The sequence below is a fragment of the Chrysemys picta genome, chromosome 22, assembly GCF_011386835.1.
Source record: "Chrysemys picta bellii isolate R12L10 chromosome 22, ASM1138683v2, whole genome shotgun sequence".
Taxonomy (NCBI): Eukaryota; Metazoa; Chordata; order Testudines; family Emydidae; genus Chrysemys; species Chrysemys picta.
Window position 1 is genome coordinate 8,514,195 of NC_088812.1, and position 26,107 is coordinate 8,540,301.

The 26,107-nt window shown below is 62.1% G+C and overlaps 1 protein-coding gene across 1 annotated transcript in view; it reads right to left on the bottom strand.

Annotated features, from left to right (window-relative positions):
* Nucleotides 1-2,087: 2,087 nt before the first annotated feature.
* Nucleotides 2,088-26,107, bottom strand: part of RAPGEF3 (Rap guanine nucleotide exchange factor 3) — a 64,824-nt gene continuing 40,804 nt past the window's right edge. Inside the window, 23 exon segments of the mRNA XM_065576530.1 lie at nt 2,088-2,607; nt 4,015-4,086; nt 6,045-6,099; nt 6,759-6,823; nt 8,061-8,148; nt 8,795-8,845; nt 9,371-9,461; nt 9,626-9,807; nt 9,936-10,061; nt 10,539-10,636; nt 14,528-14,674; nt 18,048-18,129; nt 18,400-18,439; nt 18,908-18,990; nt 19,489-19,639; nt 20,589-20,667; nt 21,825-21,913; nt 22,389-22,504; nt 23,001-23,084; nt 23,086-23,148; nt 23,622-23,698; nt 24,364-24,424; nt 25,608-25,692. Of these exon segments, the coding sequence (XP_065432602.1) occupies nt 2,489-2,607; nt 4,015-4,086; nt 6,045-6,099; nt 6,759-6,823; nt 8,061-8,148; nt 8,795-8,845; nt 9,371-9,461; nt 9,626-9,807; nt 9,936-10,061; nt 10,539-10,636; nt 14,528-14,674; nt 18,048-18,129; nt 18,400-18,439; nt 18,908-18,990; nt 19,489-19,639; nt 20,589-20,667; nt 21,825-21,913; nt 22,389-22,504; nt 23,001-23,084; nt 23,086-23,148; nt 23,622-23,698; nt 24,364-24,424; nt 25,608-25,692 (2,104 nt within the window). The 3' untranslated portion in view covers nt 2,088-2,488.

Consider the following 26,107-nt stretch of genomic DNA (forward strand, 5'->3'; position numbering starts at 1 on the left):
GTGCTCGGGGATAGCTGGCAAGGCCAGCGCTGCCTGAGGATGGTCTGGGGAAACAGGGTACAGCTGGGGCCGACGAGCCGGTCTCCTGTGCCGCGGCAGCGCTGGGGCTGCCCCTAGGACACCGTGCAAACACGAGGAGCCTGTGGCAGACGTTGGAAGAGAGGCCACTCATTGGGATCTGTTAAGGGAGGTTCACACCTCTGCCTGGAGGAGACTGAGCTTGGGTGCCACTTGCTCTGGGGGGGGGGGGAAGGGGGCTGGTTCTCAGAGTCTGTACTGGGGGGGAGGGGGGCTGGCTTTCACCAGGCTGGAGGGTGGCAGTGTCCATGAAACACGTCATGGTCACAGCTCACCCAGCCTGGTGCCCTTCCCACACTCTCCCCTGCAGCCCAGCGCTGTCTCCGTAGCTGTTCGCGGGGTCCCTGAAGCTTGGGGCAGCGGCTGGCTCGCACAGCCCACCAGGTGGTGCAGCCTGGCTGGTTTTTAATAAATATTTTTAAATGGCCAGCCCCTCGTGTCCCCCTCAAACTGTCGCCGGGGGCTTGGGGGTCAGGTGCCAACAGCACTGCCTTTAGCGTGTGCCCAGAGCAGAGTGACTCCTCAGCTGCTCCCAGCTGCTCCCCTGAGCCCAGCTCTGTTCACCTGTCAGAACCTCATGGCGGCAGCTGCCCCAGGCTTGCTCTATTGCTGAGCTCAGGTCCTGCTTGCTGCAGGATGCCTGGGCCTTAACTCCACCCTGCTCCCATCACCAGCAGAGCTGAAGGACAAACCTCCCCTCGGGCAATGCCTAAGTCCCAGCCAACTGGCCTGGACCCAGGGGAGGACTAGGTCATGCAGAGACAGGCTCTCCCCGAGCCTTCAGGCTGATGAGTTAGGCAGCCCAGGGCCTTGCTGCTAGTTGGGAGCCTTGACCTCACCCAGCCAGTGAGGACCATGTTATCTGTAGGTAGCCTGCTGTCTACGTACCAGGAGCTGCAGAGCAACAGAGCTGAGGCAGGAGTTATAAGCCAAGGACCGTTCCCCCTACAGCAGGTGCACGGGACACCTCCTGGTGTCTCTGCCCCAGAGCGTGCTTGGCTGCAGAGTCCAGCTACCCAGCAGGATGCGTTGGGAGGGAGTGGTGTGAGCACGTGCCCAGTGACCCCTGGGGGGAGAGGGAGGCATTCAACTTGTGTCATGGTGATGCTGGTTCCATGGCTGGTACCGCTGGGTTTCTTTCCCCTCCTGCTCTCTGGGGCATTGGCTGCTCTGTCCAGACCCCCCAGAGCCTTGGGCTGAGCCGCCTGTCGAGTACTAACTTAAGGAGGTGACTGAATATTTGGCTGAGGCCTTGACCCCCAGGCAGCTCACATGGGTGTCCTTGGCCAGCCCCCTCAGCACTGGGCCCCCAGAACCTCCCCTGTGCCCCACTGCTGGGCTGGAGCACCATGCCTGGGGCCCACCCTGGCCAGCCGTGAGCAGTGTGCCCGGAAATCCTGCCTCTTCTCTCTGCAGCAGCTGGGGAGGGGGATTTTTATTCCCCGCTGTTGGAACTCGAATGAAGTTTCAATCCATCTTGGCAGCGGAGCACCAGCCGCCACCCCGTGTGGAGCAGTCAGCACTGGCTCTCCAGCTCCTGCTTCCAATGGGACCTCTTCTGAAGCCACCACTTGCTAGTCACTAGTGGGCAGGGCCTGGTAACCATGGTGCCAGCACACACCATTTACCCCCATGTCTACACTAGCATTTAGAGCCAGGCTGGTCGTTCTCCAGCATGGGCTAAGCTAGGCCAGGGAAGCCTGGGCCTGGAGGTATTCTACCTCCTCCAGTTTAGCCGGGGCTGGAGTGCCCGTGGCCTTGTCTGCAGGAGGGCTCTGGTAGTCTGGCTGGCACAATTTAACCCGCCCCAGCTTCGCCCAGACAGGTCCAGCAGTGGGCGCTGTAGCTAGGGCCCAAGCTCTGACATGCCTGGGGGCTGTCCCCTTCCGCAATGGTGCTGGGGGCGTGGGAGGCTCTTGAGAAGAGAAGCCGCATTCCCTCCTCCCCCCTTGCTGGAAGCTCCATGCTGGAGATGCTGCTGCAGGACCAGGAAGGAAAACATCCCTGTGTACAAAAAATACTTCTATTGACAGCGGTGGGCGAAGCCAGAGTGTCCAGCCCTTCTTCCCCCGGCCTTGCCCCTCCCTGTCTCTCTTCATAGCAGACGCCATCATTGGGGCTGGCCCGTTACTGCTCCAGGCTCTAGCCAGCTGGCTCCAAGTCTGAGAGGAATGGTACAGCCCGAGTGGTCCCCGGTCCTGGCTGGGCAGGCGGTCTGGCAGATGGGCTGCGGCGGGGTCCCTCTGCAGTGGGGACAGTCGGAATGCATGGGCAGCCCTCTCCCAGGAGGTGGAGGGCATGCACAACTGCCCTGGTGCAGCCAGGCAGGGGCAATGGGCTGGTGGGCTGAGGAGTGCCCCCCTTGGAGGTTCTAGCCTGGCCCCTCCTGCTCCGCCCCTGGTCCCAAGCATCAGGACTCGAGGTCCCGGGAAAGCCGTGACAGCTCCTTCTGGTTGTCGATCACTTTCAGGTGCTGGAGGTAGGCCCGGGTGGAGGCAGGACTCCGCCCGCACAGGGACTGCTCAGAGCCTGCAAGGAAACAGCCCCAGATCAGAGTGGGGAATGGGGGGGATGGGACACTCTTGGCTAAAGCCCACAGGCAGCTGTTCCCTCACTGCCCTACACCTTGACACTAGCCCTAGGGCTGCAGCGTTAGCCCAGTGCGGGGTACGAGCAGCGCAGCTCATGCCTGGCTCTGTTGGGCTGTGCAAAGAGGGAATTCAAAGCCAGGTCTGGAGGCGCATTCCAACAAGTGATCAGTGGGAAAGGCAGGGGCGGTGCAGCCTCTGTACCCTCTAGGCAGGAACGCGCACAGGACTGGGAGCCGGGAGATCCTGTGTTTGATTCTCACCTGACAGACTGGTGCCAGGACAGTCCCAAGGTCCCAGGGCGAGTCAGTGGCAGAAGCAGCCCCTGACTACCTGGCCCAGCGTCCGAACCCAGCAAGGAGAGGAGCGAGTACAAGAGGGGACTGAGAGGCCTCGGGCACTACGTGCACAGGGGCTGGACCCTCAGAACAGGAGGGGAGGCAGCCTCGGGCTATGCCCCCCGAGCTGCCCTGGAGGCATCTGGCTCATGCCCACCAGGCAGGACTGGCATCCTCCTTTACTCCAACCCTTTCACCCTGGGATCTGCGAGTGAGCCAGTGTGGAGTGGGGCTGCTCCTGGGCGAGCAGAGAGGGGTCATTCCCTGAGCAGGAGGGCAGGCGCCCTGTGAGCCGGTGCTGAAGGGCGAGCTGCCAGCTGTGATTGGAGGTGCTGCTCTCCCCCTGCCCAAGGGAGCGCCGAGCATGAGTGCGATGGTGCCACAACTCAGCACAAGGGTGCCGTGCCACGGCACAGTGGCAGACACAGCTCCCGCTGGCACAGGGAAGCCGGCCTTTGACTGATGCAGCAGGAAAATCCCAGGGTCATTAGTGCAGGGACAATGGGTGGGGGTGGGGGTGGGGGACTAACGTGAATAGAGAACGGGGGGAGGGGCCCTGGCTGGAGGAGACATGGGTGGGCTGGAGAGAACGCAACCAGCCCAGCTCAGGGGCTGGCCAGGTTCCCCAGCTATGGCCAGAGGCACGAGCACCCTGGAATCTCCCCCCAACTGTTGTGGGTGGGCTGCGGGAGGGCCTCTGCTTACGCTCACTCCCTGGGCCTGACCTGCTCTCGCTAGCACAGGTGTGAGGTGGGAGCCCCACTGGGGGACAGCCAGGGGGCACGGCCTGCCCACACGAGGCCCCTGGCTTGGCTGGTGCTGGCAGAGATGCCACGGTGGGTACAGCTGGACCAGGTAGTGGAGGTGTATGACAGGCCATGAATGGGGAAGGGGCTGCACTGGCCTCGCATCTCCCCCGCCCCCCCCCACCCCCACCCCGGCCTTGTGCTCCTACTCGTCCCTCCCAGCAGGCTGCCCTCGCGAGGGGTAAGGAAGGTGGGGCTCCGTACAGGTGGAGATCCGCAGGGCCTGGGGGTCCTCCAGCAGCTGGGGGGCACGACTCCGCAGTGGGGACATGGGAGCTAGGAGGAGAGAACAGACCAGGACGTTAGGCACTCACAGCACATGCTTCCTGCCCCCATGGGCCCCCTGCACCACCCCTCCCCCAACCTCTGCCCTCCTGCCCGCATGAGTCCCCTGCTCCCCTACACACACCCCTCCCCCAACCTCTGCCCCCCTGAGCCCCCTGCTCCCCCCCACACCCCTCCCCCAACCTCTGCCCTCCTGCCCCCATGAGCCCCCTGCTCCCCTACACACACCCCTCCCCCAACCTCTGCCCTCCTGCCCGCATGGGCCCCCTGCTCCCCTACATACACCCTCCCCCACATGCCCTTCCCCCATCCTCTGCCCTCCTGTCCTGACACGCCCCCTGTCCCCCTGCACCACCCCTCCCCCAACCTCTGCCATCCTGTCCCCATGAGCCCCCTGCTCCCCTACACACACCCCTCCCCTAACCTCTGCTCCCCTGCCCGCATGGGCCCCCTGCTCCCCTACACACACCCTCCCCCACATGCCCTTCCCCCATCCTCTGCCCTCCTGTCCTGACACGCCCCCTGTCCCCCTGCACCACCCCTCCCCCAACCTCTGCCATCCTGCCTGCATGGGCCCCCTGCTCCCCCACACCCCCCCTCCCCCAACCTCTGCCCTCCTGTCCACATAGGCCCCTGCTCCCCTACACACTCCTCTTCCCCAACCTCTGCCCTCCTGCCCCAATGCATTTCCTACATGTCTGTGACCCAACTGGCAGAGGGCACAGGGCTGCAGAGGGTTACAGAGCTCCCCGGTCTGATCTCTGCCTAGGGTGTCATGGGAGGCCCTACTGAAAGCCTGTGTCACATTGATCATTGCAATCAGTGCAGAATGTATGTACAGGTCCTGTCCTAGGAGCTATGCGTCTGTACGGCATATTATGCTCTTCAGGTCTGTGAGTCGGGGCTGGGCACCAGCAGATGGTACGTTTCTGCCAGGCAGGAGATGCCCGTCTGGCTGTATGTAAAGTGAGCACTGTACACTTCACAATGGACGCCTACTTACAGTCCAAGCAAAATGCTAATCAAAGTCTCCAGGGGAGATTCTAGCCCAGAAACACAAGCAGCAGGGAGGGGGGTACCCTGTTTACAAGTGAAGAAAAGGTTGGAACAATATCTGGGGGTGCCCAGGGGCAAGCTACCAGCACGCGTGTCCTATGGATGGAGGATCCCTGTTAAACTTTGGGTGAGCTAACCTTCAGGAGGCAGGAGAATGCCGTTTTAGTTATTTTATATGTAATCCTTTGTTTCCATTAATTTCACAGCCTTCTCTGATCTTCGTTAAATGAACTCTGATTTGTTTGTACTACAAGCAATCTCAGTGCTGTGAGCTGAGTCGAGTGACGCCCCCGGGGTGAAACGGGTGAGCTGGGGGGCAGTTCTGGGAGTGTCCCATGGGCCCGGGGACACTCGGAGGGCCGAGGGGTTGGAGCGTGTCTGTCACTAACCTGCAGGGGGGCAGCGGGGCCTGTGTGGACGGAGGGGGTCATGCTTGTGCTGCCCGTGGCTGGTGGAACCAGGGAGCTGAGCCCGGCAGGCACCAGACATGGCTTCCAACATTAGGGCAGGTGGTGGCAAGGTACCTAACAGCTCTGGGCACTCCCCTCCTTTTCCCCCAACACCCTCTGCCCTCCTACTCCAATGCCCCCCATCTTCCCTATACGGTGCCCTCCCTACATGCCCCAGTACCCTCTCCTCCTAAATCCCACTCTACTGGCAATGCCTACTGGGCTGTTTTGGTAGGACCCCCACCCTGGCCGCCCTGGGCCCTGTCTAAGCTGTAACCCTGAAGGGCAGACCCCAGTGCTGGGGATGGGTGGCAAAGTGCCTGCTCCCACGGGAGCCAGAACTCGACCCACAGGAGGCGCGACCTGCCATGGCCCCTGTGTGATGCTGGCTGGAGGGTGACCTTCCCCAGGGCTGGGTGCCCACAGGCCCTGGCGCGCACTCACCGTACGTGTGGCTCTGGCAGTGGTGGATGATACGTACGGCCTTGGCCATCATTCGCTGCAGGCAAGGCACAGGGTTACTCATGGGCCAGGGCGCATGGCCCGGCGCACACATGGTCAGGTAAAGCTCTTCCCCCTCCCACTCCTTTGGAAGCCAAGAGCCTGTGAGGGGCGTGGGGCACAGCTGCCCCATCCAGCACATGCCCTCTACCAAGGGCCTGTCCCTCAGCCAGGCAACCCCAGCAAAGGGCCATGGGGAACAGGGGCAAAATGTGCAGAACAACCACAATCCCATGGGCCCAGGGATGGGGCACCATGGCGGGGCATCCCATCTGCTAGGCTGGGGCAGCACTGCAGGACAGGCAGGTGGGGCCAGCCACACCCTGCTGGGGAGCTGCCGTGGGGCGGAGGAGCCCGTGGGCTGGGAGTGGGTGAAGGAGGTGGCCCCTGCCAGCCCCTGCGCACAGACACTCTCAGCACTGTTATCAGCCGAAGCCCCTCCTCCAGACAGGCCTGTCAGAGCACGAGGCCAGGAGCCAGAACACCTGGGTTCTCACTGCACCTCAGCTTCCTCCCTGGAAAAACGGGGCGCATGAGCCGCCTGCTGAGGGACCCCCAAACGCATTAGTGTCTGTGCAGTGCTTCACTTCGCCAGGCCCTCAGCCGCCGGGGGGAGTGGGGCCGGCCTGGAGGGGTGACAGGTTCTGCCTGGCTCACCATCTTCTCAAAGTTGATGAGGTTCTCTGCAAGCGTGCGGTTGCCCTCGTGGATGAAGGTCATGTCTACAAGGGGAAGCCTCAAAGTCAGTGCCCAGCCCCCGCGACGCAGCCTCCTTCCACAGGCGCCAGCTAACGCCTCAGACCATCAACAGAGATGGGGGTTCTCTGTGGTGGGGAGGCTGCTGCGATTGAACCTGTGCTTGGCCCATCCCACCAATGCTCCTCCGTCCGGCAGGGCAGGGCAGGGCAGGGCTCCCGCAGGGCCTCCCCCACCGCCCACACCCCAGGGTCGGTAATGGAGGTGTGGACGCAGAGCACCCCCAAGGAGCAGCCGGACAGCAGCCAAATCCAGTGTCCGCTGGAGGCTTGGCCCCATGGCCAAAGAGATCACGAGCTTGCGGGGCTGGAGCCAACTGCATACGATTGAATTCCTCAGTCCCCCCGCCCTGTGGCATGGAGCCCCGGTCCCCCTGACCTGTGAGATGGAGCCCCGGTCCCCCTGACCTGTGAGATGGAGCCCTGGTCCCCCAGCCCCACAGGATGGAGCCCCGGTCCCCCTGACCTGTGAGATGGAGCCCCGGTCCCCGTGACCTGTGAGATGGAGCCCTGGTCCCCCAGCCCCACAGGATGGAGCCCCGGTCCCCCTGACCTATGAGATGGAGCCCTGGTCCCCCAGCCCCACAGGATGGAGCCCCGGTCCCCCTGACCTGTGAGATGGAGCCCCGGTCCCCCTGACCTGTGAGATGGAGCCCTGGTCCCCCAGCCCCACAGGATGGAGCCCCGGTCCCCCTGACCTATGAGATGGAGCCCCGGTCCCCCTGACCTGTGAGATGGAGCCCTGGTCCCCCAGCCCCACAGGATGGAGCCCCGGTCCCTCTGACCTATGAGATGGAGCCCTGGTCTCCCAGCCCCACAGGATGGAGCCCCGGTCCCCCTGACCTATGAGATGGAGCCCCGGTCCCCCTGACCTATGAGATGGAGCCCTGGTCCCCCAGCCCCACAGGATGGAGCCCCGGTCCCGCGGGACGGGCTCTGTGTCACTCTGTGAGGCAGTGCAAAGCTGTCCCCTTCACTAGCCATATTGCCCTGAGGAGTCTCTTGAGCTTCTCCAGGGCATGTGCCTGGACCCAGCAGCGCCCCACTGGGATGCTAGTGCCCGGAGGAACTGGCCTCCCTGGGAAGAAGGGGACCCGGCGCTGGGGTGGGGTCCCTGCAAACCCACTGTGGGAGGGAGTCACTTCTGGAAACAGAGTTACTGCCCAGCCCCCCCCAGGCTGAAATTCCCGAGCTGTTCCTGTACCTTTGAGAAGGAGGGGCACGAAGGGGATGATGGGCGGGGTCAGTTTGGCGATGGCCAGTCTGTAGACTCTGTGATTCCAGGACGGGTCCTGGAAGGAGAAAAGCATTTCAGAGCAGGACCCATTTCTGGGCCCCAGAGCGGTGCCTTCGCGAGGCCATGGCTGCAGGCTAGGCCCCCAGCAGGCCAGAGCTCAGCTCCCCCAGGCCAGTGCAGCCCCTCGCAGCCTGAGGGAGCGCCCCCGCTGGAGGGTCACCTCACCACCGCTGGGGTGGAGCACAGCAGCTAGTTAGCTGTAGCTCTGGGCTGGAAGGGCAGGGGACCTCTGCAGCCAGTTGATGCTGGAGGGGACCTAGGGAGACAGAAAGTCCTCACCCAGATGACGCTGGGGCCAGCACCCTGGCTCACACCCAGAGTACCTGGGATCACCCGTGACCAGGGGGCTTAGCACAGCTCCTCCTGCAGTGCTCCGACACCATGGAGCAAGGGCCTGAGATGGAGCCCTCTAGCATTGCACGGGGGCTGCATGCAGCACAGAAGGGGGGGTTCCCCTTCCTGCATCGCCTGCACCACTTCCTGCCCCCAAAGGACCCCTCCCCCAGGCACTGCCCCAGCCCAGCATGGCTTAGCTCCCACAGCTGGGTGGGCTGGGCTATGAGAACCTGCCTTGGGGGTCTCCGCCATCTACAAGAATCATGTGGGGAAGTGAAGGTGCTGGCAAAGGGAGCCAAACTTACCAGCATACGCTCCAGCGCTGAGTGCAGCTTCCTGGTTTTGTGTGGCAGCCTCTGTGGGTGAGACAGAGCAGGTGAGAGCTTCCCCCGAACCCCAGGTGGATCCTCCAGCCCCTTGCACCGGGACCCTCTCCTGTTCCTCACGCAGAGCGCATTCTCAGCGCCTCTGCCGCGCTGGGGGCTGCATGGAGGCTGACCCCCCAACAGCCAGGCCCTGGGTACCCAGAACTGCCTGCATTCCCGTGGGAGTTCTGGGTGTGAAGCAGGCAGGCCCCAGCCCAGAAACTAGACACAAGGATTGTTTCAGCCAGTACAGAGCTGCAGCCATCTTTGGGGTGGAACACAGGGTATAGGGAAGGGAGTGAAGAAGGCGTCTGTATCTCAATGGGAGGGAGTTGCGCGGGGTGAGCAGCAGTTGGATTTTGGCCAGGACACTCGCATTAACTGAGCCTGGGGCTCTGGTTCGGGCCCATCGCCCAGCAGGAGGTGACCTCTGCCTAGGCCGTTAGGAGCTGAGGGTCCCAGGGCCTGGGCGAAGTTTCCCAGGCTGGATCTGACCTGGAGCAGCAGGGTCTGTACCTCCCAGGTCTTGGCGAGGCGACTCACAGCCGTGTTGCTCAGACCAAACATCACCGCGAAGAAGGAATTCAGGTTCTTCTGCTCCTTGAGGCTGAAATGGAAGATACAGTAACTCGGGGGCTGAGGGCCAGCCCTCGGCCTGGATGACACAGCTAGCACAGCAGGGCCCAGCGCCAGGCTGCCTCCATGGAGAGGGCTGGCTTGGGTGCAGCGGGGACTCCTGGAGGACGAGTTCCCTGCCCACAAGTCACTCACTGTGCCGCCAGCTTAATGAACTTCCTGAGCAGCTGGGCGCGCCTGCCCGGCTCCGCACAGAGGCAGAGCTCGGTGGCGATCCAGTACTGCAGCTCGTTGAAGCGCCGCATGACGCGCTCCAGGTTCGCCGTGGTCGCGCTGGGAAACGTCTGCTGCCCAAAGATGTAATAGATCAGCTCCACCTTCAAGACACAAGGGCCAGAGCTCAGGGCTGGGACTGGACCCGCATCTCCTGAGAGCCAGCCCAGCGCCTGGCCCACACCCTCTCTGCTCCGACCCCAGGCTTATTGCTCCAGACGCTGCCCATTACCTGGTGGACGCTGCTGAAGAGGTTCCAGTCGTAATCCGTCAGCTGACTGGCCAAGTCCTTGGAGCTGATGAGGTCCAGGGTCTCTGAGGAGCCAACGGTGGGCCCCAGCTGCTCGGGATGAGGGGTCTGGATAGAGGAGGAGTGAGAATGTCACACGCCCCCGTCTCCTTAGCCCTGTGTGCTCTGCACGGCCTGCGGGTGAGCCAGGCAGCCCTGGGCCAGAGCCCTGCCCAGCTCAGCGGGGAGCTGGTAGATCTTAGGTGGCTGTGAACGCCCAGGCAGCCAGGCAGACCAGCCACAGAGGCCAGACCCCAAGCCATCTACACCACAGGTCAAGGTGCGGCTCCTGCCGCTGGGAGCAGACTGTGGCAGTCCCTGGGGCAGAGGCCCTGCTGCCCAGGGCCTGTGTGCTGCAGTGCTGGACCTGGGCTCTCCACGCCCCGACACAACCAGTTCCCAGCTCTGAGTGTCTCTGATAATGGGCAGCAGCCCTCGGGTGGTGTGTGTGCTCGTGGGATGGAGTCTCCAGCCCTTGGCAAAGAGAGGGGCACAAGGCTCGCCTGGCCCCAGCCTAGAACCCTGCTCCCCCCGCCCAGCCCTCACCAGGGTGTGCAGCTCCTGGACATTCACAACAAAGAGTCTCTCGTTCAGGCCCAGGGATGTGAACACACCGATGGTGTCCATCTGCAGCCCCGCTTTATCTGTCAGAGAGAGAGAGCCTGTTGGAGAGCTACTCCCACAGTGGCCACCAGGCGGCGGTGTTTGCACGCACACCAGCCAGCAGGGACAGGCACGTTCCCGGAGGGAGCGCAGCCAGCCTCGCTGCCCTGGGGCGCAGGGGAGACATGGGGCAATCCAAGTGTGAGCAAGGGCTGCCAGCCCGGGACTTGGCGGAGCTCAGGGCTGGTCCCCAAGTGAATTCACAGGCCTGTGAGGAGGGCATGCCAACCCCACACACCCGTAGAGCCGGCGGAGGGCCGCAGCAGGCTGTGCCATACGACAGTGCCCCAGGGACCACACTGGCTGCAGCATGGGGCACCCCACTCCCTCCAGCTCGAGAGGGGACCGGCTCAGGGTGTAGGATTGGGAGGTCTCGGCAGGACATGGATCAGCCATGCCCCCTGAGGCGCAGTGTGGGGCCTGGGCCAGGCGGGAGCAGCTGCTGCCACTAGAACACCATCGCCCCCTCTGGGTCAGTATGGGCAGGGCGAGCCCCGAGGAAATCCTCGCAGCCTGGGGGGTAGCGGAGAGGGGCAGCTGCAGCATGGGGAGAGGGGCCAGGTGTCGCTGGTGCAGAAAGGGGGTTGGGCAGGTGAACAGGCCTCCAGATGCTTGGCAGACCCAGACACTGCCTAAAGTGAATGCATCCCACTCTCCCAGCCCCATTACTGCCCCCTCTTCACTCTACCTGCTTCAGGGACACCCTGGCGGGGCAAGGACATGCTGCCCTAGAGCAGCTGGGGGGGAGGCAACGGGAGGCGGGAGGACACACTGCCCCAGTGCAGCTGGTGGGGAGGAAGGGGGAGGAGGACATGCTGCCCCAGTGCAGCGGGTGGGGGAGGTTGGGGGAGGACGTGCTTCCCCAGTGCAGCTGGAGGGGGGAGAGGAGGACATGCTGCGCCAGTGCACCTGGTGGGGGGAGGAGGTAGGATGTGCTGGCAGGGGAAGGTGGGAGGAGGACGTGCTGCCCCAGTGCAGCTGGAAGCGGGAGGTAGGGGGAGGACGTACTGCCCCAGTACAGCTGGAGGGGGGAGGGGAGGACGTGCTGCCCCAGTGCAGTTGACGGAGGAGGTGGGGGGGAGGATGTGCTGCCCCAGTGCAGCTGGAAGTGGGAGGTGAGGGGAGGACATGCTGCCCCAGTGCAACTGGAGGTGGGAGGAAGATGTGCTGCCCCAATGCAGCTGGATGGGGGAGGGGAGGATGTGCTGCCCCAATGCAGCTGGATGGGGGAGGGGAGGATGTGTTGACCCAGTGCAGCTGGATGGGGGAGGGGAGGGGAGGATGTGTTGACCCAGTGCAGCTGGCCAGGGAGGTGAGGGGAGGATGTGTTGACCCAGTGCAGCTGGAGGGGAAAGTGGAGGGAGGATTTGCTGCCCTAGTGCAGCTGGCCAGGGAGGTGAGGGGAGGATGTGTTGACCCAGTGCAGCTGGAAGTGGGAGGTGAGGGGAGGACGTGCTGCCCCAGTGCAGCTGGATGGGGGAGGGGAGGACATGCTGCCCCAGTGCAGCTGGCCAGGGAGGTGAGGGGAGGATGTGTTGACCCAGTGCAGCTGGAAGTGGGAGGTGAGGGGAGGACGTACTGCCCCAGTGCAGCTGGAAGTGGGAGGTGAGGGGAGGACATGCTGCCCCAGTGCAGCTGGAGGTGGGAGGTGGGGGGAAGATGTGCTGCCCCAATGCAGCTGGATGGGGGAGGGGAGGATGTGCTGCCCCAGTGCAGCTGGATGGGGGAGGGGAGGATGTGTTGACCCAGTGCAGCTGGATGGGAGAGGGGAGGGGAGGATGTGTTGACCCAGTGCAGCTGGCCAGGGAGGTGAGGGGAGGATGTGTTGACCCAGTGCAGCTGGATGGGAGAGGGGAGGGGAGGATGTGTTGACCCAGTGCAGCTGGAGGGGAAAGTGGAGGGAGGATTTGCTGCCCTAGTGCAGCTGGCAGGGGAGGTGGGGGAGGACGTGCTGCCCAAGTCAGTGGCATAGCCAGGTTGAGGGAACAGGGGGAGCGATAAAAAAAAAAAAGCGCCCACCCGCTGCAGGGCTTTTACTCACCCGGCGGTGCTCCGGGTGTCTTCGGGGCACTGAAGGACCCGCCGCCGAAATGCCGCCGAAGACCCAGAGCGCCGCTGGGTGAGTAAAATAAAAGTGCCGCAGCGGGTGGCGCCTTTTTTTTTATCGCTCCCCCGGGTGAGTACAAAGGCGCCAGGAAATTGACAAGGCGCCACTTGTGCTCATTGGGGAAGCGCCGCTGCCCCCGCTCCACCCCTAGCTACGCTACTGGCCCCAGTACAGCTGGATGGGGGAGGACGTGCTGCCCCAGTGCAGCTGACGGGGAGAGGAGGGGGAGGACGTGCTGCCCCAGTGCAGCTGACGGGGAGAGGAGGGGGAGGACGTGCTGCCCCAGTGCAGTTGGTGCAAGGAGACGGGTGGAGGATGTATTGCCTGAATGCAGCTGGTGCGGGGGAGGGGGAAGGACATGCCGCCCCAGTGCAGCTGGAGGGGGGAGATAGGGGGAAGACGTGCAGCTGGCGGAGGAAGGGGGGCAATGTGCTGCCCGAGTGCAGCTGGAGGGGAGGGGGGAGGACATGATGCCTGAATCATTCCCCTCTATTCGGCATTGGTGAGGCCTCATCTGGAGTACTGTGTCCAGTTTTGGGCCACACACTACAAGAAGGAGGTGGAAAAACTGGAAAGAGTCCAGCGGAGGGCATCAAAAATAACTAGGGGGCTGGAGCACATGACTTACAAGAAGAGGCTGAGGGAACAGGAATTGTTTAATCTGCAGAAGAGAAGAATGAGGGAGGATTTGATAGCTGCTTTCAACTACCTGAAAGGGGGTTCCAAAGAGGATGGATCTAGACTGTTCTCAGTGGTACCAGATGACAGGACAAGGAGCAATGGTCTCAAGTTGCAGTGGGGGAGGTCTAGGTTGGATATTAGGAAAAACGTTTTCACTAGGAGGGTGGTGCAGCACTGGAATGGGTTACCTAGGGAGGTGGTGGAGTCTCCTTCCTTAGAGGTTTTTAAGGTCAGACTTGACAAAGTCCTGGCTGGGATGATTTAGCTGGGGATTGGTCCTGCTTTGAGCAGGGGGCTGGACTTGATGACCTCCTGAGGTCCCTTCCAACCCTGATATTCTATGATGTGCTGCCCCAGTGCAGTTGGTGGGAGGAGGCGGGGGGAGGACGTGCTGCCCCAATGCAGCTGGCAGGGGGATGTGGGGAGAGGATGTGCTGCCCGAATGCAGCTGGTGGGGGAGAGGTGAAGGGAGGACGTGCTGCCCCAGTGCAGCTGATGGGGGAGGTGAGACGAGGACATGCTGCCCCAGTGCAGCTGACAGGGGGAGGGGGGGGGAACGTGCTGCCCCAGTGCAGCTGGCAGGGGGAGGGGGGAGAACGTGCTGCCCCAGTGCAGCTGACAGAGGGAGGGGGGAGAACGTGCTGCCCCAGTGCAGGTGGCAGGGGAGGTCGGGGGAGGACGTGTTGCCCCAGTGCAGCTGACAGGGGGAGGGGGGGGAACGTGCTGCCCCAGTGCAGCTGACAGGGGGAGGGGGGAGAACGTGCTGCCCCAGTGCAGCTGACAGAGGGAGGGGGGAGAACGTGCTGCCCCAGTGCAGCTGACAGGGGGAGGGGAGAGAACGTGCTGCCCCAGTGCAGGTGGCAGGGGAGGTCGGGGGAGGACGTGTTGCCCCAGTGCAGCTGACAGGGGGAGGGGGGGGAACGTGCTGCCCCAGTGCAGCTGACAGGGGGAGGGGAGAGAACGTGCTGCCCCAGTGCAGGTGGCAGGGGAGGTCGGGGGAGGACGTGCTGCCCCAGTGCAGCTGGTGGAGGGAGGGGGGAGAACGCACTTCCCAGCTCCCGCCAGCACCACGCCACTCACTCACCCCCTGCTGAGTTGACCTTGACCAGCATGCGCTCGCCGTGCCCGCCCTCTTGGCGGGTGAGGGACTGGAGCACGTCGCGCACGGAGGCGTTCACTGGCAGCACCACGGTGAGGCAGGAGTGGTCAGCTCTGTAGACGTCGTAGGGCACTGGGGAAGGCGGGGACGCGTTAGTGAGACCCCCCTGGCCAGGACCCAGCCAGCCGAGGGCAGAGGTGACCTAGGATCCCCGGGCAGGGAGCCCCGTTTGGGGGCAGGTTTGAGCTGTGAACTCCGTGGGAGGCAGACTGGGGCCCCAGGGCACAAGCCCTGACTGCAAGTCCCTATGGGCTCTGAGCAGGGCCCTGCCTCTCGGGTATGGGGACCACCATGTCGGGGAGTCTGCACCCCACACGCCTCCCAGGGTGACTGTATCCAAGGGGATGTGTGACAGTCTTTTCCCCAAAGCAACACCCTGGCACCCCCATATCTACCATGGTGATATAATTATGATGCGTTTTGTAAAAAGTCTGCCTTGCGAGGTACTATTTTAAAAGTCTTGATCGGTTAAGCATTACTCTCCTGTTGGATTGTATGTGGTATCATTGTATGCGAAGTTATGATGTTTTGCTATGTGTGCGTTACTGAAATATGTAGTGAGTTTGGGAACACCCACAAGCAGCCTTTCAGGTACAACAATGGAGAAGCCAGACAGTGTTAATGGCTCAGTAAGGGGAATCCACTAGGGTTGCCTGGCGTCCGGTTTTCGGGTGTGTGTGTCACTTGCGGGGAATTCTCTTCCCTCCCCCCGCATTCCAGAGAACAGGAAAAACTTTTGTCCTCCCCGAGCCACGTGTCCAAGATTCATGGCAGACAGAGCAGACTCTGAGGCCTGGGAAATGCCAGGGCACCGCTGGTGCAGCTGCTATTTAAGGGGTCACCTGACATCAGCGCCTCCTGGAGCCCCCGCAAACTGCCCCAGCCAGACCCGCCCAGAGCCTGCACCCTGACCCCCCCTTCCACGCCCCAGCCCCCTGCCCCAGCTCAGAGCCCCCTCACACACCCAAACTCCCTCCCAGAGCCTGCACCCTGCATCCCCTCCCGCACCTAAACTCCTTCCCAGAGTCCGCACCTCCCTCCCACACTCCGAACCGCTTGGCCCCAACCTGGAGTATCTTCCTGCACCCTGAACCCCTCATCCCCGGCCCCATCCCAGAGCCCGTACCCCCACCCAGCACGCCCACACCCCACATCCCAACCTTCTGCGCCAGGCGGGTGAAAGTAAGTGAGGGTGGGGGAGACCGAGCGACGGAGATGGGGGGGGCGGGGCTGGGGGGAAGGGGACAATGGCAAGGGTGTTCAGTTTTCTGAAATGAGAAAGTTGGCAACCCTAGAATCCACATTACCATTATCTGTGTACAATGAAGCCTTCTCAAAGGGGGCAGGTAAACAATGGACACTTTTTGACTCACATCATAGCAAAAGATCTTTCCAGCAAGCTGGAGGAACCTATAAATGGGGGAAGTGACATCACATCACTTGTCCTCACTCCCCCCACAACTCAACACCTGGAAACAGGTCTGAAGAAAAAGACTGAACTGAGGAGATAGTTCCAGGTTGAAGGGATTTCTTGCCCGTGTATGGAAGACCTGTGACCTGCTTGTATTTTCTGTCAGGGTGAAACACTGCTTGATTCAATTCCTGTCTAGTTAATAGAACTCAGATCGCAAATTTGTTTTATTTCTTAGGTAACTAGCTTCGGTCTGTACGCTTACTACTTATAATCACTTAAAATCCATCTGTAGTTAATAAATTGTTTTATATTTTTTACGTAAAACAGTGTGTTGTTTGAAGTGTAAAGGGAAATCTGTTCAGGACCAAGGACTGGTGCACATTCTCTCCACATTGAGGGAGGGACAGACTGGGTAATACACTTACGCTGGTCAGGCTTCTGAGCAGGGCAAGACGGTACAGTTCTGGGGTTCTAGGCTGGGGAGCTGGGGGGAATTTGCCAGAGCCTCTCTATTGTTGGTTCATGGGTGGCCTATGAAAGCATTCATGTAACTGCAGCTGGGTGTGTCCCTGCCTGTGAATGTCTGTGTGAATGCAGGACCTGGAGGGGTTTGCAGCTTGTCACATAATCACAGTGTGAGACGGAGCCCAGGTTGGCAAGACAGAGGGCTCAGCAGTACCCTAGTTCTGGTTTCACCCTTGAGAATGCATCACAGAAGCGCTACACCACACATACCTACAAGGTGACTGTGTCTAAGGGGAGGGGCTACACCTCACACACCTACAGGGGAGATGTTGCCTCTGCGGATGCCTAAGAAATCACAGGAGTTTGCCTGTAGCTCTAGGACCCTAGGTGTGTGTGTGCATCTGTGAGGGGGCAGAAGCAGTCTGTGTGTGTGTGTGTATGTGTGCATGCATGCGTGGGGGGGGGGGCAGAAGCAGTCTACGTGTGTGTGTGTGAGGGGGTGAAAGCAGTGTGTGTGTGTGTGTGTGAGCATGAGAGAGGGAAGGAGTGAAAGCAGTGTGTGTGGGTGTGTGCATGTGTGTGAAGGGCGGAAGCAGTCTGTGTGTGGTGTGTGTGTGTGTGAGGCAGCGGAAGCAATATTGTGTGACAGAGTCTTGTGTGGTGAGGGGGTGGAAGCAGTATGTGTGTGTTGTGTGTGTGTGTGAGAGGGGGCAGAAGCTGTGTGTGTGTGTGTGTGTGTGTGTGTGTGTGTGTGTGTGTGTGTGTGTGTGAGAGAGAGAGAGAGAGAGAGAGAGAGAGAAGGGGAAGAAGTAGTCTGTGTGTGTGGTGTGTTTGTGAGGGGGCAGAAGCAGTCTGTGTGTCTGTGTGAAGGGGAAGAAGCAGTCTTTGTATGTGGTGTGTGTGTCAGGGAGTGAAAGCAGTGTGTGTGTGAGGGGGAAGATGCAGTCTTGTGTGTGAGGGGGCGGAAGCAGTCTGTGGGGGGGGGGCAGAAGCAAGCTTGTGTGTGTTGAGTGTGAGGGGGTGAAAGCAGTGTGTGTGTGTGTGTGTGTGTGTGTGTGTGTGTGTGTGTGTGTGTGTGTGTGTGTGAGAGAGAGAGAGAGAGGGTGGGGGTGGGTAGAAGCAGCCTTGTGTGTGGGGGGGTGGAAGCAGTCTGTGTGTGTGTGTGTGTGTGTGTGTGTGTGTGTGTGTGTGTGTGTGTGTGTGTGAAGGGGAAGAAGCAGTCTGTATGTGGGGTGTGTGTGTTTGGGTGTGTGTGAAGGGGAAGAAGCAGTCTGTGTGTGCAGTGTGTGTGTGTGTGAGAGCGGGTGAATGCAGTGTGTGAGGGGGCAGAAGCAGTCTCTGTGTGTGTATGTGTATTTGAAGGGGATGAAGCAGTGTGTGTGTTGTGTGTGTGTGTGTGTGTGTGTGTGAGGGGGCGGAAGCAAACTGTGTGTGTGTGGTGTGTGTGAGAGAGAGGGGGCAGAAGCACTCTTGTGTGTTGTGTGTGGGTGAGGGGGCGGAAGCAGTCTGTGGGGGGGGGGGGACGGAAGCAGTCTGTGTGTGTGACGGGCGGACGCAGAGCTGTACCTTTGTCCTGGGCTCCGATGGCACAGCTGTTATTCAGCGTGGCATCCTCCAGGCTGGCGATCCAGTTCACTGTGCTCCGAACCTGGGATGGGGGAATGAAGAAGCTGGGATGGGACTAGGGGGCTGAAGGGCACACACTGCCATCTGCCATGCTCACAGCCCAAGGGCACAGCACTTCCACGGAGACCCACAGGGCAGCTCAGGTGAGCCAAGCCCTCAAAGTCCCACACAATCGCCCTCAGCCTGTGTCAGGGCCACTCCCCTTCGGGGCGTTTCCTTGGCTCCCTGCCCACCCGTCATGCCCCTCGGAAGGGGCAGCAGGTGCCCCGCGGCGCTGCTGGGCTGTCGGTACCTTGGACTGTGGAGATGCGCTTCCGCCACCGTTCTCCAGTCTGCAAAGAGGAGAAACACACACGGATGAGAGCCCGTGGGCCCGAAGGCAGGGGGCTGGACTCAATGATCTTTCAAGGTCCCTTCCAGTTCTAGGAGATAAGATACTTGGATGGGGAGAGGGTCCGAATGATACTGACTAGTTTCCTCCTCCACAGAGCGTGTCCTCGCTGCATGTCCAAGAGCCCTTAGCCTCTCAAGTCCATTCCCTCTGAGGCACAGAGAGGCCTGGCCCAGCCGCGCGAGTTAGCGGCAGGGCTGGGGTAGAAGGCAGACCTCTTGACTCTCTAACCCCACACACCTGCGCATCCATCCTGGGACTAGGACCCAGGAGTCCGGCGCTCCAGTCACTGCCGCACGGGTTACACCGCAGCCTCTCCAGGACTCAGGCCCGCGTGAGGCACAGGCATGGCTCCGTCTAGGCACGGACGGGGCCTCAGGGGTTCGGATGTAAGGAGGTGGGGACTCACGTTCTGTTCCTTCGACGATCCTGTGTCTGGTCCCGGAGCAGGTTGCACAGGCGAGGATCCCGGCTCACGAAGTCCGAGAGGTTCTGCAGGACAAAGGCTCTGGCTGGTCAGTACCAAGGCTGCACCGTGATTCTAGAGCATGTGCTGGGACACCTGAGGTCACCCTACGCAGGGGCCTGGAAATCTCTCCCGGGGGGGTGGGCTCCATGGGAAGCAATGCCCTCACATGACACGCCTGGCAATGCCAGTATGACCTGTGGCAGATTGAGTGTCTGGGTCCCTGGGGCTATAAGGATGGACTCCTGCTATGCAGGGGGCAGTAGCCGGGGGCAGTTTTTCTTTCCTAGTGTAGCGCTCCTGGTGCTGGATTATGGAATCACGTCCTCATGGGCTGCGTCCCCACTGGCAAGGGGCGTGCAAGGAACGGTGGCCAGGGGTGGCAGGGGACAGAGCTCAGCGGCTCCGAGGCCAGGACCAGCCTCGTTATTCCCTTGGATGTCAGCCCCCTTGAGCCCGCTGCTCGCCACACTCCCCTACCCATGTGCTGCTTAGCGCCTCCCCTGCCCCCTCCCCCGCAGTACCTGCAGCAGGGTTATGGCACAGTGCTCGGCCTGAAGGAGGGGCCCGTAGAGCAACACCCACTGGCTGACCAGCCTCACGATCTTCTGCCGCTTGCTGAGGGAGTAGACAGCCTTCTCCTGCTCCGAGCCCTCGGAGGGCTCCGCATGGAAAGTGGGGGCCAGTCAAGGAAGCCTCTAGGTCAGTGTGTGCTGGGAGCAGCAATGGGGTCAGGCAGCAAGTCTGCAGGGCATGCCCAGGGGCAATCGGCCGCACTGCAGAGAGGGGCGAGCCTTGCAGCGTGCACCCGGAGAACAGCAGAACCAATCAGCCCCACAGCACAGGCATGTGGGGAGCGTGCACAGCTGTAGGCGATCGGACCCACGGCATGGGCAGGGAGGGGGAGCAGGACGCCCACATTGCTGGTTTTAACAGCACTGCCCGTTTGCTGACAGTCACCCCATTCCACATCCCGGACCCCCCCACGTGCAAGCAGCTCTGTCTAGTCCGAAGCTCAGCGGCTGGGAGGCCTTTGCTCTCTGCATATGGCCCCTGTGCAGTGTGCAGCTCGGTGCAGATTGGCCCCAGGCAGCAGGTGCTTTGAGCCAGGGGGACGCGGACTATGGCCACGCTAGAGAGCTCAGAGCCGGTGTAAGCGGCTCTATGCAGGTGGGAGAGATTTCTCCCGTCAACTTCGTTACTCCACCCCAACGAGTGGCGGCAGCGACGCCCCACCGACGCAGCCTGTCCACACCAGCGCCTAGGTCGGTGTAACTTACGTCGCTCAAGGGGGTGGTTTATTCACAGCCCTTGGCAGTGCAGACATAGCCTTAGACTGAGACCAGCAAAATAAGCCAGGATCTGGGTCTCCCTGAGTGAGTGTGGAGGGGGTGGCACCCCCGGGCCAGTGGGCCCTGAGAATGGGCCTGTCTCTTCCGACAGCGGAGCCCAAGCGCAGAACACACAGGCTACAGAGCTACAGACCCCCCCAGTGGTTCTCTGGCGGGCTCCTCACAGATTCTCTCTGTTTCTCTGTCTTTCGTGGTCAGGAGGAAACCCCCATGACCCACCCCCTCCCCGGCTGCCCCACGAGGTGCGGGTCCTTGCAGCCCTAAAAGGATATTGGTGCAGCAGGGCTCTGCAGAACTGGGTGGTTGGCATGAACACATTGTAGGTCAGCAGGAAATCCCCAACCAAGGTATCTGAAAAACACCAGCCCAGCACGCGTTAAAGGGTCCTCACCCCAGGCAGGACCCACTGGTTCTGGGCCCAGCAGCGATCCCCAGGCAGGGGGCTCTGAGCCCAGCAGACTCCCACCATCCCCTCAACCATCCCAGTCCCCTGTCCCCAAACCACCTCAGTCCCCTGTACTCCCAGTCCCCAACCATCCCAGCTCCCTCAAACCATCCCAGCCCCCAGGTCCTACAAGCCCACAACCATCCCAGTCCCCTGCGCTCCCACCATCCCCCCAACCATCCCAGCCCCCTGCATTGTCTTCAGAGCTGGATGGCTAGAGAGCATCTCCGGCTGCCCAGCTCTGAAGACAGCACCACCGCCAGCAGAAGCACAGAAGTGAGGGTGCCTGGTATGGTATCGCCACCCTTACTTCTGTGCTGCTGTTGATGGTGGGCTCCCTGGACAAACCATGGACCCATCCTTACTTCTGCGCTATCTTCAGAGCTCTGTGCCTAGCCAGCAGCTGCCGCTCTCCAGCTGCCCAGATCTGAAGGCAGCGCAGAAGTAAGGATGGGTCGGGATCCCCCGTTTGAGAAATGGTGACTTAAGGGCTGTATACGTTTGTGGTTTTAAATACATAGCCATGCTTTGTTACAACACTGAAATGTAAGATTTAAATATCTTGAAACCATGACAGTCAATATTTTTAAAATACTATGACCATGAAATATACCAAACTGGACCATGAATTTGGTAAGGCTCTAGCTATGGGTGTTGTGTGGAGGATGTAAGACGTCTCTGCTCTATGAACTGGCTGAGTGCAGCACTTCCCTTTAGTCCTGGGGGAGCCTGGCACCACGTCCCAGCTCAGAGAAGCTCTTCATTTGCATGTGTGTGTCCATGAGCGTGTATCTGTGTACATGTGTATCCATGCCCATGTCCGTGCACGCATGTATCTCTGCGCACAGGCATGTCTGTGCCTGTGTATCTGGGAGCGCGTGTATCTGTGTGTGTCCGTGCACCCGTATCCGTGAGAACGTGAATCCGGGGGCGCATGTCTGTGCCTGTGTATCTGGGAGCGCGTGTATCTGTGTGTGTCCGTGCACCCGTATCCGTGGGAACGTGAATCCGGGGGCGCATGTCTGGGCATGTGGCGACCCCAGCCCAGCCAACCCGCACATACCCAGGGGGTCTGAGAACGTCGCGTCCAGCCTCATGGCTTCCAACAAATGCTCCAGAATCTTGTCAGGGGTCCCAGCCATCACCGAGTACCTGGAGGACAGAGCACACCCAGGCATGTCAGACTCTCACAGGGGCATAAGCCTCATCCCCTAGACACGTGGCCGAGCCACAGCCCACACAGGCTCAGCAGAGCCACCAAGTGGCCAACTACAGAGATGCCGCTACCTGCCCCACACACGCTCCCAATCTGGCAGCTGGGGCCCACAGCTCAGATGTGTCCCAGCATCCTTTGCAACACGCACCACAGCTCCTTTGAAATGTTGCAGTGGATTCTGGGAGGCCAAGGGAAGCAGAAGCAACAGCTCCCCACCCTGCTGCATCAGACAGTGGGACCCCGTCAGAGGGAGGCGATGGGATGAGGGTGGGAGCTGCATGGGGCAGCCTGGGGTTGCAGTGAGGTCTCCCTGGGAACAACCCAAATCTGTCTCAGTGCCGCCTGGGCCCTGGGGTGCTGCTGGTCCCAGGCCTGGCAAGGTTTTGGCCGCAGGGGTAGAAGCCGCTGTACCTACTGCTCCCCGCAGACGGTGACTGGTTGCTGGAGCCGCTCCCCTGCAGGTTCTTCTCCAGCACTAGCACCACCTTCCCGTGCTCCTTCAGGCGCATGGTATTGGCCTCAACATCCTAGAGAATCCAGCGTCAGTGCTGCTCCCGAACTGTCCCAGTGAGATGGGTCAGCAGGGGTGGGGTGGGGCAGTGCAAGAACTGGGGCAGGGGTAGGGCAGAGTACGGCCAGAGGCGGGGCAGGGGGCACTGCAAGGACTGGGGCAGGGCAAGGGGCAGGACAATGACTGGGGCCAAAAGAGGGCACTTCAAGGACTGGGGCGAGGGCAGAGTTGGGGGCAAAGCAAGGACTGGGACAGGGCAAGGGGCAGGACATGTGTCAGCCACACACCCCCCCCCAACACACCCTCCTGCTGCACAGTGTCCGCAGCCTATCCCCAGCCTGGTACGCCATGGACACAGGGCCATGCGGCTCTGTGATGTGAGATGATCCACAGACCAAAGAGGCAGCGGTGCCGGTGCCCACAGCCTGCTTGGCAGGGGCAGCAGGGAGGGGAACACAGGAGAACTGCCCTCTGGGGATGGCTGGGCCCCGTGGCTCAGGGTCTGGGCCCACCTTGAGGATGCGGTTGAAGTCTCGCTTGTCCACGCGCAGGAAATGGCAGTTGTCCTCCCGCAAGATGATGGTGGCAGCTCGAGGGGGCATCGTTCACCAGCGCCAGCTGTCCGAAGTCATCCCCCTCGTGCAGGGTGGTCACCAGGCCCTGGGGGTGGCAGCTGGGTGAGAAACCAGAGACCCCCACACCATCACCCGCCGGCTGGGGAGCAGGGGATCCGGGAGGCACTGGGATGTAGGGGGAGCACCATGCTGGCCCAGGGGGCACAGGCCCTTCAGCTCCCACCTCCACCGGTTGCTCTCAAGGGGCGGAGCCGAGAGGTCCCGGTTCCGTCCCAGCAGTGGGGCCCAGGTAAAGTGACCAGATATCCCGATATTAGGGGCTTTGTCTTACATAGGCAACTGTACTCTCCCCCGTCCCGATTTTTCATGCTCACTATCTGGTCACCCTAGGCCCAGTGGGCCTGCAGGGGGAGGAGCCTGGAGGTCCTGGTTCTGTCCCAGCAGTGGGGCCCAGTGGGCCTGCAGGGGGAGGAGCCTGGAGGTCCTGGTTCCGTCCCAGCAGTAAGGCCCAGTGGGATTGTAGGGGCAGGGCAGCGTGGAGGGCAGGGAAGCACATACCTTGCCATGGGTGACCACGTTCACTGAGCCCTTCCAGATGATGTACCACGAGGTGCCTTTGTCTCCTTGGCTGAACACTGCAAAGAAGCCGTGGTTTGTCCAGGGAGCCCAAGCGACTGCAGATGGGGCAGCCCTTGTCAGGGGTCTAGACCGCACATCCCAGCCTCGCAGAGGCTATGCGTTCCAGGGGAGCTGCCCTGCCCAGCCCAGCCCTGCCCTGGGGAGCACGGGACGAGCACTCTCAGGGCTGGTGCTTTGGCCGGCTCCGTCCCCTAAGCCGTGAGGACCTGTGGGGCAGCACAGTGGGGTTGGGATGTGCCAAACGCTGAATGTCACCGTTTCCAGCCATTCCCACGCTGACCGCCCAGGAACTCAGAGAGCACAGGGCTCAGGTCCTGCACCCCAGCAAACAGCCCCGGGGCTCCTCCCTTCCCTTCCTGCAGGGTCTGGTGGGCACAAGGGTCCCTGGGATCGGAGCCCTGCAGTGGGTGCCAGGGGGGTCACTGCCCTCTCTGGTGCTGGTCAGTCTGCTGTGCGGTGCCAGGCAATGGCACACCATGGGGCAGTGCCTGGTGCTGCATCTCCAAGGTGTAACTTCCTGGTCAGAGGATGCCAGGCCCCAGGCTGGGTAGAGTGGTGCCCCAGGAACCAGATTGGCAGAGTGCAGGACACCCCCCTCTGGGCCCAGGCTGGGAGGAGCACGCTCATAGAGTCACTGGCTGGGGCAGACTGTGATACTCACACACGGTGCCCGCTTTGGGGTGTGACTCAAACAGTAGCACAGAGGCCAGCTCCCGCTTCACCTGCAGTGAGAGACACCCCTTAGTGCTGCCCCGGCACAGGGCGAGGGTCGTGGGATGGAGGGGGGCAGGTGCTGGATGGCATGAGGCCTGGGCTGAACGATATGAGCATATTGGGGCAGGGGGTCAGTGGGAGGAAGGGTGCGCTGCTGAGCCGGGCTTGCCTGGCAGAACCTGGCAGGAGCAACAGCGGGGGCCCAGTGGGGGCTCAGTGAGATGCCTGGGGAGTTGGGTAGGGGAACTCCATGGGGCCAAAGGGGCAGACAGTGCCGGGGGGTCGGGATGGACAATCTAGGATACACAGAGGGCAAGAGGTGCTCGGCAGAGGGTGCCCCAGGGCTGGAAGGAGGCTGGAGCTATCTGGTCACCCTAGTTGACTGTGGGGAGGGGAGTGGGGGCTGGTGGGGGAAAGAGAATGGGGGCTGGCAGGCAGAGGGGAGCAGGGACTGACGGGGGGGAGGGCAGAGCAGGGGTTGACCATGGAGAGGGGAGTAGGGGCTGGTGGGGCAGGGGAATGGGGACTGGCAGGCGGAGGGGAGCGGGGCTGGTGGGGAGAGGGGCTGGTGAGGGGAGGGAGCAGAGGTTGGCCGAGGTGAGGGGAGTGGGGGCTGGTGGGGGCAGGGGAATGGGGGCTGGCAGGCGGAGGGAAGCGGGGCTGGTGGGGAGAGGGGCTGGTGGGGGGGGAAGCAGGGGTTGGCCGAGGAGAGGGGAGTGGGGGCTGGTGGGGGCAGGGGAATGGGGACTGGCAGGCGGAGGGAAGCGGGGCTGGTGGGGAGAGGGGCTGGTGAGGGGGGGAGCAGGGCTGGTGGGGGGGAGCAGGGCTGGTGGGGGGGGGAGCAGGGGTTGGCCGAGGTGAGGGGAGTAGGGCTGGTGGGGAGAGGGGCTGGTGGGGGGAAGCAAGGCTGGTGGGGGGGGGAGAGCAGGGGTTGGCCGAGGTGAGGGGAGTAGGGGCTGGTGGGGGCAGGGGAATGGGGGCTGGCAGGCGGAGGGGAGGGGGGAGGAAGGGGAGCAGGGGTTGACCGTGGGGAGGGGGAGCAGGGCGTGGCCGAGATGAGGGGAGTGGGGGCTGGTGGGGGGAGGGACTGGTGAGGAGGGGAGCAGGGCTGGTGGGCGGGGGGAGCAGGGACTGACGGGGGGGGGAGGGCAGAGCAGGGGTTGGCCGGGGGGAGGGGGAACCAGCACTCACTGAGTGGGAAAGATGAGCCACAGCTTTGATGTGCAGCAGCTCCTCAAAAATGAGCTCCAGCTCATCCTCCGTGCGCTGGGCAGGGCTGGGGAGAGAGCGGAGTTACCCTGGCCCTGTCTGCGGGGGGCACAGATCCCCATGCCAGGCACGGCCCCACACAGAGTGCAGTTCCCTGAGCTGGGCAACCCCCCCCCGCCAACTCAGGCCTGGCCTCATGCGGGGCAGCTCCCCCCAGCCCTGGCATGACCTCACATGAGGGCAGCCCCCCGAGCTGGGCCTGGTCCCATGCAGAGGGCAGCCCCTGGCCAGGCAGGGTGGGTCTCACAGCTCCCCTCCTGAGGTGCTGTCTGGGGGGGGGGGGGGGGGTCTGTGTGTCCAGGGTCTGGAGCTGAGGGCACTGACCACGCACATGTACTCCAGCCTGGCCCACTCAACGCCCTCTACACCCCACCTGGGGTCTCAGGCCCACTGAGCCCAGCTGCTCTTGGTGGGTAGCCCAG